The 21,745-nt window shown below is 34.0% G+C and overlaps 1 protein-coding gene across 1 annotated transcript; it reads right to left on the bottom strand.

Annotated features, from left to right (window-relative positions):
* Positions 1 to 11,345: 11,345 nt before the first annotated feature.
* On the bottom strand, positions 11,346 to 12,842 carry LOC127136870 (uncharacterized). Its single transcript, XM_051063384.1, has 3 exons — positions 12,009 to 12,842; positions 11,710 to 11,867; positions 11,346 to 11,541 (listed from the first exon to the last, which is right to left on the bottom strand). The coding sequence occupies exons 1-3, from the start codon at positions 12,840 to 12,842 to the stop codon at positions 11,346 to 11,348; spliced, it is 1,188 nt and encodes a 395-aa protein (XP_050919341.1).
* Between the last annotated feature and the right edge of the window lie 8,903 nt (positions 12,843 to 21,745).

The raw sequence follows: 21,745 nt of genomic DNA on the forward strand, positions 1-21,745 counted from the left end.
CTGAACAAGAAATTCAGCTTCAGTCTCTTCTCGAAGATCCAACACTCTAGTTTATCGTTGAGTCATTCTACTTATACGACTACCTTGATGAATCTATCAATATACTCTCAGAGTGTCTACTTCTTACTCTAATGGATATCACTAAGAACTACCATCGTCTTTCACTAAAATGTTAATATATTGAATAATAATTTAACAAAATTAATGTTTAAATGTAATATTGGTCATTCTATTTTCAAATAAAAAGTTTTAATTCCTCTATTTTAAAAATTATATTTTTGGTGTCTTAATTTTATTGTGCTTTTGAGTTTGAGTCTCATACTCCATTTGAGACACAATTTTGTCAATGTGATCGTGCTTAGATTGATAAGTTTAATATTCACGTCATACTTTAAGAGTAATTTTGCTGATATGACATCTAAAATTTATCCACTTAAACACTTCCACATCAAAACACTAAAAAAATTCAAAGTCGGGGACCAAAATACAAATTTTAAAACTGAGGGATCAAAATTTTATTTTTTTGAAAGTAAGAAGAGTAAAAATGCATTTAAACTTAATTTTTATTGATAAAAATAATATATTCTTATATTTTTGTTGTCTCAAACAGAAAAATTCCATATATTTTAAAACTCAATAAAAATCATAACTATAAATTTATTAATTTTAAATATTTGTTTTTGAAAGTTTCAAATAATTATTTTTATGATACATATTTTCCTCTGGTAAAATACTTTTATCAGTTATATATTTTAAATATTTTTAGTTAGGTTTTTGAGGCGTACTTTTTTAAAAATAATCTTAAATAAATTTACCATATATAATTTGTATGTTGTTATTATCTAAAACTTTTTAATCGAATCAAAATACATGCTAGTGATATATTATTAGACTAATTTTTAGTATATTTATTTGATGTAATTTTGTTGAATGTATATATAAAATATTTTAAAATAATATATATATATATATATATATATATATATATATATATATATATATATATATATATATATATATATATATATATATATATATAATTTCGTTAATGAAAATATAAAAAATCGGAAGAATTAAGTTATTTAAAGAAAAAAATTAGAACTTGAATGCATGAATAAAATTAAAATGATCAATCATTAATATTTATTGGTAATGGTTTTATGCTATTATTATGGATTTTTTCTTCTTAAAATCTCATACAATATTAATATCCTTTTGAAGTCATCAATCAAAACATCAAAAAATTACCAAAATATCATTAATAAAAATTTACAGTTTTCTGTAACTTTTTACTTTTTGAATTTTCTTTAAGTAAAAATTGAAAATGAAAACTGAAACTATATTTATCAATTTTACTTTTTCAGTTTTTAAAACTAAAAAACAAAACTAATTTTCAAAACTACTATTTTAAAAATAGTTGATCAAACAAGTTTTTTAATTTTTATTTTTTAAAAATTAAAAAACAGTTTTTGAGAAGTGATTCAAACAGGCCCTAAGTAATTTTCTTCTGGAACAAGATTTTATCAAAGGGAAAGTTGACTCCACACTCTTCTGTAAAAACATTAAAAATGATCTCATGATATGCCAGATATACGTTGATGACATCATTTTTGGTTCAGCTAACGCCTTTGTATGTCAAGAATTCTCTGAGCTAATGCATGCAGAATTTGAAATGAGCTTAATGCAAGAACTAAAGTTCTTTTTAGGAATTCAAATCAATCAAACTTCAGAAGTCACGTACGTTCATCAAAGTAAATACATAAAAGACATTCTGAAGAAATTTGAAATGGCTGAATGCAAACCTGCAAAGACACCTATGCATCCAACCTGCATTCTTGAAAAAGAAGAAGTCAGTCAAAAGGTTTGTCAGAAGCTCTATCGTGGTATGATAGGCTCCCTTCTCTATCTGACTGCTACTCGTCCTGATATTCTATTTAGTGTTTGTCTCTATGCCAGATTCCAATCAGACCCTAGAGAATCTCATTTAACAGCAGTTAAGAGAATTCTCAGATATTTGAAAGGAACTCCTAACCTGGGCCTGATGTATGAGAAAACATCAGAGTATAGACTATCTGGTTTTTGTGATGCAGATTACGCAGGAGACATAATGGAACAAAAAATTACATCTGGAAATTGTCAGCTCTTGGGAAAGAATCTGATATCCTGGGCCAGCAAAAGACAATCAACCATAGCCTTGTCTACTGCAGAAGCGGAATACATCTCAGCATCTTTGTGCACTACTCAGATGCTCTGGATGAAGAATCAATTAGAGGATCTGCAAATCTTTGAGAGTGACATCCCTATCTTCTGTGATAATACTGCTGCCATTTGTTTAAGCAAGAATCCTATTTTACACTCCAGAGCTAAGCACATAGAAATAAAACATCATTTTATCAGAGACTATGTTCAGAAAGGGGTAGTAACATTGAAATTCATTGATACAGATCATCAATGGGCTGACATCTTTACTAAACCCTTAGCTGAAGATAGATTCCTCTTCATCTTAAAGAATCTGAACATTCAAAATTGCCCTGAATAAAATGTGCCTCTGAGTTTGTAAAATAAGATTCCGATGTAAACACAATGGATTCTGCCTCTGACTCTGATACTCCTACCAAGTTAGAAGTCACCTGAGTTAGAAATCTCCAGGAATCAATCCCTTGGTATTCCTGAAGATCAGATAAAGCAAACACGTGGAGTACCTTGCGTCTGGCCTTGGAACTTCTAGATAGTTGTCTAGCAGTAATCAAGGAACAGTCTCTTGAGATCTCCTCGAGCAGTGTACTGACTGTTGGGATTAGACATCATTAATGAGCTGTAATCATTTTCCCCCTAAACGTGCTAACTTGGTTTTTGTGCTAAACTCTGTTTTGTGTGTCGTTTTGCATGCGCCCTAATTTGGGTATTTAAACACCTCAATTCACACATTGCACACTTTTCACTCTCACACACTCTTAAACCTCTGGAAGCTCAGCTCTCTCAAGGCATTCCTGCAGCATTCTTCAATCTTCATCTCAACTATCAACAACATTCATGGATGCTCAACAATAATCTGTCTACAACTTCTCTCAACAAATGGTTCAAACGAACAAGCTCCAAGTTCAAGCAACCCAAACCCAGTGGTTACTGGTGTAGTCACAACTCCCATCTACAAAGAGCCTCACATTCTTGATCGTGAGCCTCACATCAATCTTGCAACACCATTTGAGAAACTGAAGGTGCTATGTGAATCCTTGGTGGATTTTGACAACATGCGCAGAAATGGCATTGACCTCACTGAAGAACTCAAAAATCAAGGTTGGGGAAACTACTTCAAACGTTTGTATGGTCCAGTTTACACAAACTTAGTGAAAGAATTCTGGAGATTCGCAGATGCTGATGATCACTACATCGTCTCCTATGTTCTAGGAGTCAAAATGGTGATAACTGAGAAGTCCATTGCTGCTCTTTTGAGCATGGAGAAAGATGGAGGCAGAAGGATCTACAACATTAATCCTAGGGCAAAATACATGTCCCATGAGATTAACCCAACCATCTTCAAGCAGAACGCTGAAGGAAACCACTCCAAGAACAAAGAGCTACATCAGAACCTCCGAGTCTGGCTGAAGATCATCCTGGGCACCATCCATCATCGCCCAGCTTCAAATTCTTCAGATTACATCAACACAGACCAGAAGTGCATCTTGTACTGCATCCAAAAGGGTCTGAAGCTCTGCCTTTCAGCACTCCTCTTCAAGTACCTCAGAGATTCCGTACGAGATACAAGAAACAACATAAAGCCCAGAAACTACATTCCTCTAGGAAGGCTAATCTCTGACGTTCTGATCGAAAGTCGTCTCGTGGACCATCTGATAACGTTCAGACTCATGGAGGACGTGATGATTGACACTGGAAGAGCTCTCAACGCCAAAAATCTGAAAAGCATGGGGATTCTGGATCAGGTGAAGTTCAAACCTACTATGGACACCTCCTGGGAAGCTCTCAAAGATCAGAGAAAGATCCCACATGGACTTTATCTGTTCTCAAAGATCGACCCTCCAGAGGTAATCCTTTATTACTTAGATGATTTGAGGAAACAAGGAGTGGATATCTCAGACTTCAACATAAGCCAGCTGCCAGCTGAGCCTCCGAACTTCATGAAGCGTCCATGAGGACCATCTGAGAAGGCGAAGCAAGCTAAGAAGGCAAGACTGGGAGAATCCTCCGGATCAAGACCTCCAACACCTCTGCCTGGACCTTCTGGTAAGTCCGTTTCACTCGCTCCCTCTGCACAAACACATAATATTGCTTCTTCTTTACCTCAACCCACTCCTATCTATACAAACTCAGAAACTCCCCCCTCAACCACTAGAACATCTCACCAACCATCCCAAAAATTTACCCTTGCCACCAGAACCTTATCTCTTTCTGACGCAGAAATGTTGAATGAAACCACCTCACCATCTTCATCTTCTTCTCTAGAATCACCCCCCTACTACAACATTTCATCAGACACAGAACACTCTAACCCCTCATCTCCCACTCTGGTCCAACTTCAAGCTCAGACTCTGGCCTCATAACAACCAACACAACCCACACCTGAACCATAAATTACCTCATCACCCACAGAACAACCAAACCCAACAACATCTGACCCTTAACCTTCTGAAACAACTCCAGCTGAAACTCAACCAAACAACTCTGACACACACCCACCAAATACATCCGCTGAACCACAAACTCCCACTCTCAACCTAAGCCCTCCCACTTCTCCACCTCCAACCTCTGAACTAGAAAACACCATGCCAACCCTAAAAGAAGCAATAGTGTTGTTTGCAGGAGCTTCAGTTTACAAGGTCAAGTCTCTGACCATCAACTCTGGCATCAGTGATGATCCTTCAGCTGTTAGGACACACTGGAACAGAGTTATTGGCCGGATGACCGCTGAAGCCTTCAAGCTGAAGAGCCTCTCTGAGCAAATCCGAAACGACTTCATCAGAGACGCTGAGCTAAGACTCCAGGAGCGTCTAGCCAGAAAAGCTAAGGAAAGAGCCCACAAGGAAGCAGAAGAGAAAGCCAGACAAGAAGAAATGCAAAGACTTAAGGAAGCTGAAGCCAAAGCTCTAGCTGAGGCTGCTGCTGCTGAAACTGAAGCAAAAGCTGCTGCTGAAGCTGAAGCTAAAGCCGCTGCTGAAGCTGAAGCTCGTCGTGCTGAAGAATCTGCCAACAGGGTAGAACCGGATGCTCTGACTCAGGGGGAGTCTTCCACCTTTGTCCCTCTGGTTCTCAAGACACTTGAAGATCTTCAGAAGGAGCAGAAAAAAGTCCGAGCCAGATTGGATCAACAGGATTCAGTCAATGTCAACATTCAGAATCTGCTGACCCAGCTGCTTCAAAGGATGCCTCCACCTCCCAACCCTTAGGCACCTAGGATTTTTTTTGCTTGTTGATTTGCCTGTTGCTTTCTGTTGTTCTCGCTTTCTGCTGTGTGTGTTTTCTATCTGAATATATATATATATATATATATATATATATATATATATATATATATATATATATATATATATATATATATATATATATATATATATATATATATATATATATATATATATATATATATATATATATGTATATATATATATATATATTTGTCTTTCCTTCATTTATTTAAGTCTTTTTTATTCTGACAAAAAATGGGAGAACTTAAAACAACTCTGATATAAACATATCTAAATCCTTTTAGTACTCTGCAAACATTGTTTAATAAATTGGTTCTAATCCTTTTTTACTTAGAAATTTGCAGAAGAGTATCTAGAAACATCATCTCATGGAAGCTCCGGTAAGAACTTCTGAACTCCCAGACTCATCTCAGGGGGAGCTCACTTCTATCTGATCCAAAAAATTCTTATCTCTAAAATGTTTCATCTCTTAATTAAGATTGTTTTGTCATCATCAAAAAGGGGGAGATTGTAAGAACAAAAGTAGTTCTACAATAGAATTCCAGGATTTTGATGATAACAAATGATGAAACCAAAAATGGCACCCTAACGAAAAAGCTTTTATTTTTCTAAAACAATTCAAACCCCCCTTTCTTGTTTTTATCACCTTCAATAAGTTATTCTCATGGTGATAATGGTGTATACAACCCTTCGACCTGAAACCACTATGGACCCTAGATGTAGAGTCGAGTGCCTTATTACTGATCAAACATTGTCCGTAACTGGATGACCATAAAGACAATTGATGGGTACTCCACGAAGCATGCTAAGGGACATGAGTGACCTAGATGGAATTTGCCCATCCTGCATAACAGGATAAATGTCTATGGGCCCAATATTGAACTGGACAAGGATGACACGGTCTATGCCTTGTGTTTAATATATGAAATTCTGGTATCAAATATGAGATGTCGAAGGTAATGTCACGAAACTAATATCTGAGTAACACAAACAGGATAAAGATAAAGAATAGTAATGCAAGAGACACAAGCAATTGTTAACTCAGTTCGGTGCAACTCACCTACGTTTAAGGGCTACCAAGCCAGGAAGGAAATCCACTAAATAGAATCAGTTCAAAGACTCTCAATACACTCCACAAGTTACAGTATTTTTCACCTAATCTCTACCCGTGTGATTTCTACCTAAGAACTCTTAGATATGAGAACCCTCTCACTCCCCCTCAATCACACCTGTGATTTTAAACAACAATTCCTTATGAAAAGAAGACACTCTTCAAAGACACACACTTGATCTTCAATCAAGTAGACACACACTTGATCTTACTTAACAACTTCAATCAAGTAGACACACACTCATGCTTACAAGCTTAGAGTGACAAATTACAACTCATAAATCAGACCAATTCAATCATCTATGGATGAATTGAATGGCTTACAAGTCACACGACCAAACAAGACACAAACCCTTATTCTCTCTCAATATTTCGCTCTGTATTGGTTGTGTATCAAATCAGGTTTTTCCATGTCCTATTTATATAAGCATTCAGCTGGGCTTGGACATCTTGAAAACCCTAAAACTATTTTCCAATTAAATCTTCTCATGACAGCTGATTAGATCTCTTTGGAAAATAAGTAAATCAGGTTGTAATCAATGATTGAATGCGTTTGTAAATCAGATCTTCAATCATACATAGATTTCCATTAAATGCGCAATCACATAACACATAACATTTACCCTGAATGTTCTGTGTACAGGTGTCATGACATCGGGTCTGACATCCTGGAACAATCCTGCATAATTCCATTTTAAATATCCAACAGGTACATAATATCAGATGTCATGACATCGTGTATGACATCCTGAAACAATCCTGCATAATTATATTTTTAAACTCCAGCAGGCACATAGATATCTTATGTCAAGACATCACATGCAACATCTTGTGAACACTCTTTGTTTTACCAAAATTTCTGCCAACACTTAGAACCAACAATATAGACATAAGGGCAAAAGGGTAATTATACATATAAGCATTATCAAAAAAGGATTTGCCAGATCATATGACATTTTTGTGTCTTGGATAGCAGTGATGTGTTGCTAGATACCGCTCACTGTTTATTATGTTAAATACGTGATTTAATATAATTGCCAATGCCGCGAAAACCTACAAGGTCATACACAAAAGAACGGATTGATGAGAGATAGAGTAACTAAGTGAAAACCTACAGGGTCATACACAAAAGAACGGATTGATGAGAGATAGGAATATTGTAATGTACGGTGCCCTTAAGTGAATTGTAGAACATCGTAAGGTACGGTGTACTTAAGTAGAATACGAAATATGGTAAGGTACCACGCGCTTAAGTGATTTTGGCATATTATAAGATATGGGCCACATACACTTGAGTGGGCTTTTTAGCTTGCAGCCCACACAAGTGGTTCTATAAATAGAACCCTTGTGTAGAAGCATTTGTGCAGTTGCAATTTTGTCTCTCTCTCTCTCTCTCTCTCTCTCTCTCTCTCTCTCTCTTTCTTCTCTCTCTCTCTCTCTCTCTCTCTCTCTCTCTCTCTCTCTCTCTCTCTCTCTCTCTCTCTCTCTCTCTCTCACACACACACACACACACACACACACACACACACACACACACACTCAAAGCTTTCATTCGTAGCAGCTAGCATTGAGATTGAAGGAATCCATTCATGTGGACTGAGTAGAGGCGTTGTCATCATTTAACATTCGTGATCGCTCCGTAGATCTACATCAAAGGTTACAATCGCCACAAGAGGTAACAATTCTATCACTGATCATGCCCATTCGTAAGGATCACTAAAGGAGAAATTTTAATTCCGCTGCGTTTTGGATCGCCCTTCTCCTTCAGATTCGACCATGGCATGATCCACTATAAAATCCGCCATGATCTGGCCATTCATGGCTTTTAAAGGCTTGAAAGTTAGAGAAAACTCTGTCAACGCCAGTGCCCATTTCCCAATTCTACTATGTAGAATAGGCTTAGACAACATATGTTTAATAATATCGTAGTGAGACGAAACATAAACAATAACTGGTTTAATATATTATTTTAATTTCATACAGGCAAAGTACAAACACATACATAGTTTTTCTATGAGACTGTACCTAGTTTCAGCATCTACCAACATTCTACTGAGGTAATATATGGGCCTTTTGACACCATTACAATCCTCTTGGACTAACATGCTCCCTATGGTTGTATCAGAAGCAAAAATATATAAACTCATACTTTTATTTCTACTAGGGGCAACAGGATATGAGGATTGGTAAGATACCCATTGATCGCGCCGAAAGCCTCTTGTTGTTCATGGCCCCAGTGAAAATCACTTTCCTTCTTGATTTTAAGTAGTGGCAAAAACACCTTCGTTTTACCACTTAGGTTCGAGATGAACCTTCTTAAGAAGTTTATTTTCCCCAACAAATACTGGAGTTGTTTCTTTGTAGATGGGCTTTTGAGGTCTAAGATCGCCTTCGTCTTGTTCTGGTTGACCTCTATCCCTCTTTTGTGTACCATAAATCCCAAGAAGTCACATGCGTGAACCCCGAAAGCACACTTCAATGGATTCATTTTTAATCCATATTTCCTCATTTTATCAAACGAGCGTCGAAGGTGATCCAGGTGTCCTTCTTGAGATGACGATTTCACCACGATGTCGTCGATATACACCTGCATGAACTTCTCAATGAAGTCATGAAAGATGGCATTCATGGCCCTTTGGTAAGTCACTCCCGCGTTTTTTAAACCAAATGGCATGACGACCCACTCGTATGTCCCCAATGCACCAGGGCATCGAAACGCCGTCTTTGGGACATCCTCTTCGGCAATGAGAATCTGATTGTAGCAGGAGTACCTATCAAGTAGGCTTAGATACTCAAAACCTGCGGCTGACTCGACCAACATTTCCGCCACTGGCATCGAATATTCATCCTTTGGCATGGCGTTGTTTAGATCTCTAAAATCTATACAAATCCTAAAAGTTTCGTTTTTCTTGATGACGGGAACTATGTTGGCCAGCCATTCGACGTACCTTGTCGTCCTTATGAAACGACTTTTTATAAGTATTTCAATTTCTTGCTTAATCTTCGAAGTAACGTTCGTAGCAAACCGTCTACGGTGTTGCTTCACTGGCTTCCTCCCAGGTTGGATAGGCAGTCGATGTTCTACTACACTTCGATCCAAACCTGGCATTTCATTATAATCCCAGGCAAAGAAGTCTCTGTATTCAGTCAACACCTCGACTAGACTTGCCTTCATCTCTGACCCCACCTTAGTACTTATGTAGGTTGGTCTTTTTGTGGTTCCATTTCCTAGGTCGATCTTTTCGAGGGGATCTTGCGCTTGCATCTTTTGGGACTCATTTCGTGGGTTCTTTTCGAACCCCAAAGGCTCATTGTCATAGATACAATTAAGCCTCCGGCTTTCCGAAGTTGTTGTCTAGTCTAGTCGACCATCATCTAGACTTTCGGCCTTACAGGCCAAATTTTGGAGTCTCTTCCTTTCTAGAATTGACTTCCTCTTGTTTTCAGCCAAATAGACCGAAATTCAAGCCAGGATTTCTGACTCAACGGTCATCTTTGTCGACTGTTGACCACCCCGTAGGTGGGATTCCTATCTCTGATCTTGTGTCTTCCTCCTTATCCCAGATGAAACCATGATCAGGGTCCAAGTTCAGAACTCGACCAGTATTGATGGAAGTATAGGATCCCGACTCGTCATCACATGGCGCTATGTTCGCCAAATATTGGTCAAACGATCTCTTGGAACCCCTGTCGTCGACCCAGTAATAGCTTTGGTCGGCCTCAATATTCTCTACGATGTCGTCTTTTCTCTAGATTATAAGTCTTTGGTGGACCGTTGAGGGAATAACCCTTATCCCATGAATCCATTCTCGACCCAGGAGCAAGTTGAAGTTGGCTTTTGAGTTTATTACCATAAATAGTGTTGAATGTGTTGTCGTGCCTACCGCGAGGTCGACTTGGACCACCCCCATATATTGTTGGTCTTCCCTTCATAATTTGAAAGGACCATGTTGTCTTATCAGAGATTTTCATCGACTTTTCCCATCTTCTTGAACAGAGTATATGACATTAGGTTTACTGTAGCACCTCCGTTGACAAAAACCTTATTCACCGTCATTGCATCCACCTTAGCTATGATGAACAATGGTTTTAGATGGTACATCATTCCAGGACTGGGCCTTTCAAACATTTCTTTCTACTCTTCCACCATGTCGTTGTTCATGACATAGTAGCATAATGGCTTTCCCCCATCTGTTTCGTCTGGTACAAAGTCCCCTTCTGTTTTAGAAACTCAGACACCATGTCGTATTCGGCTGGCAGTACCGACACAATGCCGCAGTTTATGACGAAATCATCACCGTAGATATCGTTGTTGTTTTCCTCATACATATCCTCGTCGAACTCCTCATCAGACTGAGGAGAATACTCAGGTTCTTCTTCCTCTGGCTGGGGAGAATATTTTGGCTCCTCCTCCTTCGATCTTTCCTCGCTTCGTGGTCGTCCCTCGATCTCTGACGAACATTCCACGTTATGAGTAGCTATCACTGCCTTCTTTCCCGTCGAGTCGACGGTCATGGCCACAGTCTGGTTGGCCACCATTTTTGCAAGTCCCTTGACCTTTGACACATGTTCCTTTTGTCCAGCAGTCTCTGAAGTCTTTGACTGTGGGGTGGTAACAACTTTCCCAGCTTTTTTGTTTCGTTGGTGGTGTCTCCATTGTGTCCTAGTCATAGGATTCTTTCTTTTGTTGTTAGGAGAGATTGTGTAACCTCTCCTTTTCTCTGGAGACGTTGCCTCTTTTTCCAACACCCTCCATTTCGACTTCTTGCCCCCTTCTGATTGACAGGTTCTATCTACTTCTCCTGTGGAACATCAATTGGAGGAATGAATGTCTTCGGGCGGGGACGTTGAAATTGTCTCCTGTACTCTTCGTTCCGTCGAGGAGCTTCGTGTCTGTCGAACACAAATCGTGGGACAACAGGTTTTTCCTCCTTATCGGTCTTGTTGTCGGCCTCCAGTATTTCGGCGGTTTTCTCGTCGAATACCGCGCTGCACTTTGAACATAACAGAGCCTTTGATCCTTTCTCCTTTCACTTCTCCTAGAAGTCAGATAAACTTTTGCCAAGCTAGGGATAGGCCGACTCGGGCCTCCTTTCGTATTTGACTCCGAAACCTTCAGTAGTTTCGACCATCATTACTTTAAATGATTTAGCTAACGAGGTTGCTTTGAGAACTTCAGTGAGACCATCAGTAGTCTCCACCATCATGCATTCTAGAGGCTTAGCATACAATGCTTCTTCCACCTTCAAAGGGTCGGTATCCACCTGCATTTTTGGCCTTTCGCCAAATTGAAGCCTTCCTTCTTTCAGAGCTTTCTGCACCAAATCCATAAAAAGAACACATTGGTGAGTTTTGTGACCAAGGAAATTATGAAATTTACAAAATCCCCTTTTCTTTTTCTGTTCTAGGGAAGGGTCTTTTAAACCCTAAGGGACAATAATATGTCTGTCTTTTACCAATAGATCAAAGATCTTGTCGCATTTAGACACGTCGAACGTATATGTCTTAGCGACATATTTGTCTGTTCTCTCTGGTTCGACAGGGTTTTTCCCATTCGATGGTTTCAAAACCTTGCACGTATATGGAGGTCCGGGCTTGAGTTCTGCCACGTTGACCTCACTTATGTCGACTATATCTTTATCGTCGGAAGAGTCTCCTTCAACTATGATGTAGAACACTTTCTCTTTTTTATGATATCGACCCACCTTAGACGTTTCAGCTTTCAAACGTTCAATACGTCGAACCCTGTCGGCCAATTGGGCCATATCCCTAAGGTACTGGGTATCCAGCTTCTTCCTTATAGAATAATATAGACCCCGAGCCTCCATCTCGACTAGTTCATGTTCAGGGACTTGAGTAAAGCATCGCGCCTTCAATAGTCTAAACCTGTCCAGGTACTGATCAATTGACTCAACGACCTTTCGCTTAACGCTCGCTAGTTCTTTAAGACTGATCTTTGATTGTCCCATGTAAAATTGTTCATGGAATAACCTTTCCAACTGTGTCCATGTTTGGATTGAGTGAGGCGGTAGCGCTGTGAACCAGGTAAACGCATTTTTCGTGAGAGAACTTGGGAAGTATTTCAACTTCAAGTCCTCGTTGTTTGCTATGTCACCAGCCTCGGTTTGGTACCTCGCTACATGTTCGACGGTGGATTCTTCAGTATCCCCCGCGAACTTAGTAAATTTAGGGACTTTCCATCCCCTTGGCAATTCTGTCTGTAAGACAAAATCTGGTAGAGGCGAGGAGTATGTCGGTTGTTGGAGGCACGGGCTTACTCCATTTTGCATTATGATCCGTTCGACGATAACCTCTAGGTTTTGTTCCTCTACAGCTGCGTCGTGTCGAACTTGTCGAACCACCTGGTCGGGATCCTGGTTACGGTTAACCAGTACCACGGGGGGCCTTCGTGCCACCCTTGGGATGTGTTCAAACTTCTGGTATTCTTGTTAGACTGTATCCTCTATCATCTCCTCTTGTCGAACCGGAGTCTTTGGTCGAGGAGGAGACGTGGGATTATGACGCACTTGAGCCCTTGGAGCTCCCAAAAAGTCTCCAATCCTGGTCATTTGGGTCGCCAACTGTTGATAACTCTGCGCCGAATCCTGGATCAAAGGTCTTAAAATAGTACCCATTTGCTGAGTCAGCATGTGTACCATTTCGTGATTACTTTCGTCCATTTGGTGTCTCGTAACGACAACGGAGCTTGACGTAAATGTTGGAACTGATTGAGACGTCAATCCGAACCCCGAGGGCCGACCAAACGGGGTTGCCAAAGGTCCAAACCCATGATAACTAGGGAATGGCGATGACAAGGTATCGCTGTAAGTCGAACCGAGGTTATGCATGTTTGCCATAAACTCCGTCGACATTCCCAACGTTCTGTGTATGGGAGTCGTGTAACTGGGCATATGTTGCCCTAAGGTTCCCATGGTTTTCAGTGTCGACATTTATGGTTGACACAGCTTCAGAATTGGTCCCACAAACGCTGTTGAAACCGTCGACGTCATACTAGAGTCGGTGTCAACGGCCTGGGGCGTCGTTGTGTCTCCCGCCAAAGATGTTTCTTCGTGGGGTCTAGGAGACGTCATTTTTCCACTGTGCAATCGCATACAACTTAACACTGTCGAGGTCCCATCAGGCGTGTCAATTTATTGTTTTGCGCACCAATCTCTTCTTATTCTTCTTTATTCCTTTTCTTTGTCCGTCTTCCTCTTTTTCTTATTGAAATAAAATAGAAACTCCGACATCAGTTAACAAAATATTGTTTCGGTTGAAGTGACTAGATTCTGATGTTAATTATTTGATTATCTTTTCAGGTATGTTTTCTTGGGTTTCACGGCCACGATTGCAGTAGTCTTGAGTTCTGTTATTCCACGTTATATTTTAACTCCATGGTTCATTTTGCTTTATTTTTCTAGTTTTTAGTAATCGTTGTGTGTTGTCATAACTTATTTCAGGTTCCTGCCTCATACATTACACTAGCATTCATTGTTCCACTGGTAAAGTTTTATTCTAAACTATGTGAATGTAAACCCTTTTCTTATTTGTTATTCATTTTATTCTAAAAATTAGTGTATGTGCGGCATTACAGTTTTCTAAGGTATTACAAGCAGCATGTTGAAGGTATGTGGGTTATGGTTGATGTTTCGATCGACATCAGTCGTAATGCTACACTACTCACCTTAAGTGATAAATGTGGACTAACATTTGATGATTAAACAATTTTTTTTTGAAATATGAGGTGTTGCACTACCATCTTAAATATCAACGATATGTAGTAAAGTAAAGACTTTCATAAAAATCAATGATATGTGTCTTGTGAATAAGAACCTCAACTGAATTTAAACTTGGAAATTCTGTAAGTGTGTTGTATGGGATGGATTTGTAATTCTAAACTTTTGCATCTTATTATAATCTATACAATAACTTATTACTATATTGCAATATGGTCACTTCTTTTCAGATCCACATCCACAGTATAAAAATGTTCAACACGTAATATTTTTGTACAAGAAATGGTTTAGTATGTAGCAAAGAATCCTACTGAAAGCCTGCGAAGAGAGAGAAAAAGAAGCGATATCAAAATTAGAGAATTATGAGTGAAAACGTGAAGCTGTTGAGGAAAATTGTTGATTTGGAGGAGAGATTGGGAGTGAAAATTAAAGATGTTGATGAATTGGAACTGAAGAGTGTTGAAAATGTGCTTTGGGAAATTAAATTTGAGAGTGAGAGTGATTTGGTCAAGCATCAAAGTCCAATCACAGAACGAGGTATAACATGAATTTTTGTTGTAAATGTAGACTAAAGAGTGTTTATAATGTGTTTTGTGTTATGTATCTTATGATTGAAAACTCATATGTGTGTATTAACTATTATTGGTGATGATTAGGTTCTAGTGTTACCAAAAATTAAATGGATCTTCGTCGATTCAATGATATACCGTTTTGAGTTCAGCATTTATTAAGTTGAAGGAGCTGCTATAATGTTTGGTTTCTGAAAATTGTATTAATTTAAGGCTTACTTTTCAAGTTTCTTTAGTTTCAATCATGAATGCCAAGTGTTTGATAAAATTATGCAGTAGATTCTCAAATATGGAGGATGAATATTGTTGAAAAATTTAATGATGATGCGTCCTTGCTTTGTGAATTAACTGTGAGTTCATTGATTCCAATCTTTTTCACTTTAATGAATTTGTTCCATCCTGAATTAGTTTAAGGCTTATTTTTCAAGACCTAATCAACATGCAAATGCCAAGAGCAAGAGTGAAAAGTTTTATCCACCACATCAACATGCACAACTTGATGTTCCTTTGGTATCATAACATCATCACTCAAATTAATATTGTTAACATCCAAGTGACTAATAGCAAGGTGAGTTTTGATGCACCAGTGAGTTTTCTTGTGCACTACTCTGTCAAACAACTCTTTTCAAATTTTAAATGTATATACTTTAACCAATGCCCGGTTTTTAGCATTAACAATACAACAACCATGTCTACTTTATAGAAAGAGATGGAAAATGCAATATTTGACGACTAACTCGTTTTGCAGCTGCTACATTGGTGATGGCTATCAAACTTTTGTCACTGAATCTATTTTGTACTCTTTTCTATTACTTACTTCTCATTTTATCAACTACATTCTTGCTTACTATAGAAGGTTGGAAAAGTTTTGTTCTTGTCGATATTTTTCAAGTCCTGTATAAATATGGTACGAAGGAAAACAAATTTCAAGTTGTGCAGGAAAATGGTTTTCACGTCATGGAGCATAAAGTTTTTTTACGACACTTCACAACTATGACATACTTACTGAACCTTACATTTATATGCTATGTACAAATCTTATAAAATTTTATACTAATTATAATTGACAATATCGTGTTTGGAATGAGCATTTTCCATTTTGGAAAGCAAGGTTGTGTTGTTAATGCACATACTCGATAGTTAGTAATCACAAATTACATATTTATTAACAATAGACAAGATAGGAATGCATACTTATAGTGAATGTATTCATGCTCCATGAACGAGTAATGAATGAGATCCTGATTGATTATTTAACCAAATATTCAACAACATACATTATGAAACAAGTTCTGTGGTTCAAATCAAATGCTGCTTCAAACATAAATGTTTGAGTACTGGAAATATAAGATAATCACTTAACAATTGAAGAAGCTAAAGCTTCTTGCAGTCTTACTTACATTCATCTTCTCTAATGCCATCAACTACTTGAATGCTGGACCTGATGGCAGTTGTATTGCATTTTTGCCTTAGCTTTATTCTTCTTTGCACGTGTCTCCATTTTCCCACGCTTGCCTTAGCTTTATCATGTGAGGTTGTGAAGTTTCCCAATGTGAGGTTGTTACAATGTGTCAGTTGTAAGTAATGAGGATATATATATATATATATATATATATATATATATATATATATATAGCTATACTATATATATATATATATATATATATATATATATATATATATTATAGATATATATATATATATATATATAGATATATATATATATATATTCTATAATATATATATATATATATATATATATATATATATATATATATATATATATATATAATATATATATATATATATACGCCATTATTATTATTATTATTTTTTATTTATATTTAAAATATATTTACTAAACATTGTTATTGAAATAAACGAGAACAATTTTACTATTGATTTAAATAATTTTATGAATATTATTAAACGAAAATAATATTTATATACTATAAAAAAATATATTGTTGACTCAAATATTTTTATATACGTAAACAATTTTACTATTGATTCAAATACTTTTATAAATAATGTCAAAAAATAGATTTATATACGAGAAAAAATATATTGTTGATTCAAATATTTTTATATACGGAAAAAATACTATTGTTATAAATATGAATAACTTTTCTATTGATCCAAATATTGAATAATAGAAATTTGTCGACCATTTTTTTATAAATATGTGAAATAGATTAAGAGAGCTTATTAAATAAGATTGAGTAGATATTTTAAAATTGTATTATCGGTTATAAAATGATTGACTTATTTGTAAAAAAACTAAAACAATTGATTTATCTAATACCAGTTTTAATAATTTTCATTTTTAATCATATTATTCATAATATTGTTGTTTGTTATTACATTTTTTATATGTATTACTATTTCAATTTCAATTTACTATTATTCTTAATTTTTTTTAACTTTCTATTTTTATTACAGTCTGCAAACAAATATTATTCATAATATTGTTGTTTGCATTTGATCTTCTACATGTATCACTATTTCAATTTAAATTTACTATCATTCTTAATTTTTTTTATTTCCTATTTTTATTACAGTCTGCAAACAAATGCGCAGCCAAAATCATATTCCATCCTAAATTGTACCTCGTGTGTATGCACGGATTTATTAGTAGTTTCATAGAAAAGTCTAAACTGAAATTAATATCTCACTGATCAATAGTCATTACATAAAAAAATATCACATCTAGACATGTCAAATTTAAAAAACAGATGAAATCAGTCTAGAAAAGAAAATAAATCATAAGATGGCATGCCACCGTAGCAGGCCTCTGCTTTTTTTATGGGCACATCAAAATGGGGGATCTCTAGGGTTTGGCTGCTACGGCCGGTAGTAGTTTTTACGGGTGGTCGTAGCAGCCATTTGGATTTTGTATGGAATTTTTTTGACTTTTGATGTTTCCCCCATGCTTTGCTCGTTTTTGACCAAGCATAATAAAACAACTAGTAAAAACAATATGAAAACCACTTATCAAACTCTGTCAAACTTAGACTGTTGCTTGTCCTCAAGCAACAAAGTTTTCTTATGCAAATTTTCATATCAAGCGGTTTGTTACATGAAAAAGCATACGAAAATGAAGCTCCCAGTACTCATACGTGAGTTTTCGTTCCTATCGACTAAAATCTATTTCTTTCGGTAATCACTTGACATCAAAGGTATTCACAAGAACACTAACCGCAGTAAGATCGAGGACCCAAGTCTCTCTTTCAGACACCTCTTCAACTATGCTTTGTGCTTAAGTCTTTTTTTTTCCTTTTCATCCGGACAATAAAATTAAGGCAATTGAAATTATTTTTGTCATCACATGCACAAGACTGATCGAGAATTTTTGTTTAGACACATATTGACCAAGCTAAACACTTATATTTCAAAACAAAAAATAATGATAGATAGTAGGGACTAGCTCAATAGAGCCCAAAAATATGGGCATTACTTTTTCCATAGATGATATTCTTTTATGCATAAGTGAGTTACAACTCTTATTTTGTCAAAAAGAAAAGTAGTTGAAAACATACTTCCTCAATAAATCCTGAAGAATACTTCCCCAGGAATGGAAGTATACCCCACCCAATATAACTCAAGTAAAATTAATTTTTATAGCTAAGATTGAGATATTGAGATTTTAAAGTATACTAGACATAACTTTTATGGATTGAAATAAATTCAACCACTTGCAATGTACGGTTCAACCAAACGTACTATTAGGCATGTACTATTTTTGTAGCTAGTAGTACTAGTAATAACAATTTAAATGTTCTGGTAAAGAATAGACTATTGATAATAACATTTACTTGCAATGTACCATTCCTACATAGACTTTAAGATTTATACACTCGTATATATTTCCGAATTTAAGAAAAAAAATTAATTTTTCATAGTGTGACTCTCCACCATTTAGAATGAAAAAATTAATGCATAGATATAAATGATTAAGTAAAGAGCTTAGCAAATAAACCTTTAGATTTTAAGTTTTTTTTTACAATAACACTAAAAACACTATTTCTAAAAAAAATTATGAATTAAAATTCATATATTCCATCAAATTTATATACTCACATAAATATTAGTGCAATCCATGTAAATTTCAATTAAAAATAAAGTGTTGGAATATGTGTTAGACAACGTGTTAAACATTGAATATGTGAAAAAACATAAATTCTTAAAAGAAATAGAAATTTGCGATTGAACAATTTTTATCTGTCTAAAAATATATAATTTTGAATGTTTTTTACCTACTTGTAAATGTAGTTAATTAAACTTCTGTTGAGCATATTTTCTGTCATTTACAAATTGAATATGCAGTGAAATTCCACACAAAATTATAGACGTGTAGTTTTCATAGAATATGATACATTATATTAGTATATAATATAATAACTATTAACCATTGATAAAAATAATATAACTAGTATTTTAAATTCCCCACAAAATGGTGCTAACACTAGACAGCAAGAAGTTTCAAATTTAAATATCAATGTCATACTAATTGAACTTTTGTTTTTAAAGGTTTTATAATTGTGCAATTTCTTTTTCAGTATTTTCTTCAAGTTCTAAATCCATATTTATCTATATGTAGTGATATTAGAAAGATTAGTGTATAATAAATGTAATTTCGCCATATAGAATCATTTTAATATAAGCTTCATGAATCACAAATATTATTCTTCAAATATTAAATATATAATTTTAGACAAATTTATTCCTTCTACTTATTTTATTTTAAATTATTTTCTTAATCAATTATATCTTAAAAACTCCTTAAAAGTCTAATACTAATATTTCTATTATCGACATAAGCATTAGTTCTAATAAATTTTATTTCAAAATCTTGTCCTTAAAATATAAAACGATATTATTCTCTTCTTTTTTTTTGAATTATTCGCCTGAATTTTTACCCTATACCCTATAGTTATTTCTCAACCCTATAATTTTTACAATATTTCAATTTTATCTTTTTTTTTATCTTTTCACATATCAAATAGTTTATCAATTAATTTTTATTATTTAATTAACTTTTTCAAAAATGAGAGTATATACACCCCTATATTAATGTATTGGAGAACTTTGTATAAAAAAATTTGGTCAGTAATTATCTTTTAGTGGATTATATATATATATATATATATATAATATATATAGATATATATATATATATATATAGAATATATAGATATATATATATATATAAAATATAGAGATATAGAGATATAAGTAAAAATAAATAAATAAAGATATAAATATATATTATATATATATATATAGATTATATATATATTTAGATATATATATAGATATATAGATATTAATATATTATTTAGTATTTTAGATATATATAATATAATATATATATATAGATATATATAGATTATAGTTTATTATTTATTTATTTATGATATATATATATATAGATATATATATATATTATATAGATATTATATATATATAGATATCTATATATAGATATATACATATATATATAAAATAAAAAAATAACTAAAATATATATAATATAGATAATAGTATGGATATATATAGATATAATTTATTTATTATTTTTATATATATATATATATATAATATATTATTTATGTATTTATTTATTTATTGATATTTATTTTTATTATGATATATATATATATATTTACATGAATATAAAATAAAAATAAATAATATATATAATATATATTATAATATATATATGTATATATATATATATATATATTTATTACATAATAGATATAAATAAAAATAAATCTATATATATTAGATATATCTATAGATATATATATAATATATATATGATAAATAATATATATATATAAATAGATATATATATTTATAGATTATATATATATATATAGATATATTATATATTAATATTAGTATATATATATATATAATATATAATATATATATATATATATATATATATATATATATATATATATATATATATTATAGATATATATAATAATATTCTATATATTATAGATTATATGTATATATATATATAGATATATAATATATATATAGATATATATATATATATATCTATATATATATATATATATATATATATATATATATATATATATATTATATATATATATATATAAAATAAAAATAAAAATAAAAATAAAATCAGATATGTGCATATACACTAATACATTCTTAATTATTCAAAAATTTAATATATTAGAATAAGTGATAAAGTGAGTTAAAGAAGTTGGAATCATATATAAAGAGGTTGTTATGATTACGAACTCGCTGAAATACCAAAATAGATAAGAGGGGGAGAAACAGCAAATTAATATTTGCTTGTGATAAAGGTGAAAAGTATAAGGAAGAAGATTGTGCAATAAAAACATTGTGCAAAAGGTTCAGGATATTGAGTGTTGTAGGAAAAGAATATTAAAAAGTACGGTGTATGAAATCTCTTACCCTAATACGAGTTCAATGTGCTCACCGTCTCAAAAAATTAAAACTAAAGGAGGAATGAAGAAAAAGGGAAGAAATAAGTGGGATATGATATTTATCGGGACCTTTCATATTACAAGCAACGTTGACCAATCATACTATCATTCTCAAAGACCATAGCTATCTAAATCTTCTCATAACCAAGCATCTCAAAAGCACTATTCTAAGAAGCAATTGTCTAGGAAGCAATCATCTCAGAATCTCAGAATCAATTCATTGCTCAACTTCCCTTATGTTATATATTTATGATATAGTTGATGTTGAAGTAGATGGAAATTTTGGGTTTAGAATCATTGCATATTTGCATGGATACGGTGAAAATATTATATATTTATGTTTGATAACTTACTTACCTTTGATAAAAATATTAATTTTGAGGTATTTCTT

Source organism: Lathyrus oleraceus, chromosome 4 (genome assembly GCF_024323335.1).
Source record: "Lathyrus oleraceus cultivar Zhongwan6 chromosome 4, CAAS_Psat_ZW6_1.0, whole genome shotgun sequence".
Classification (NCBI taxonomy): domain Eukaryota; kingdom Viridiplantae; phylum Streptophyta; class Magnoliopsida; order Fabales; family Fabaceae; genus Lathyrus; species Lathyrus oleraceus.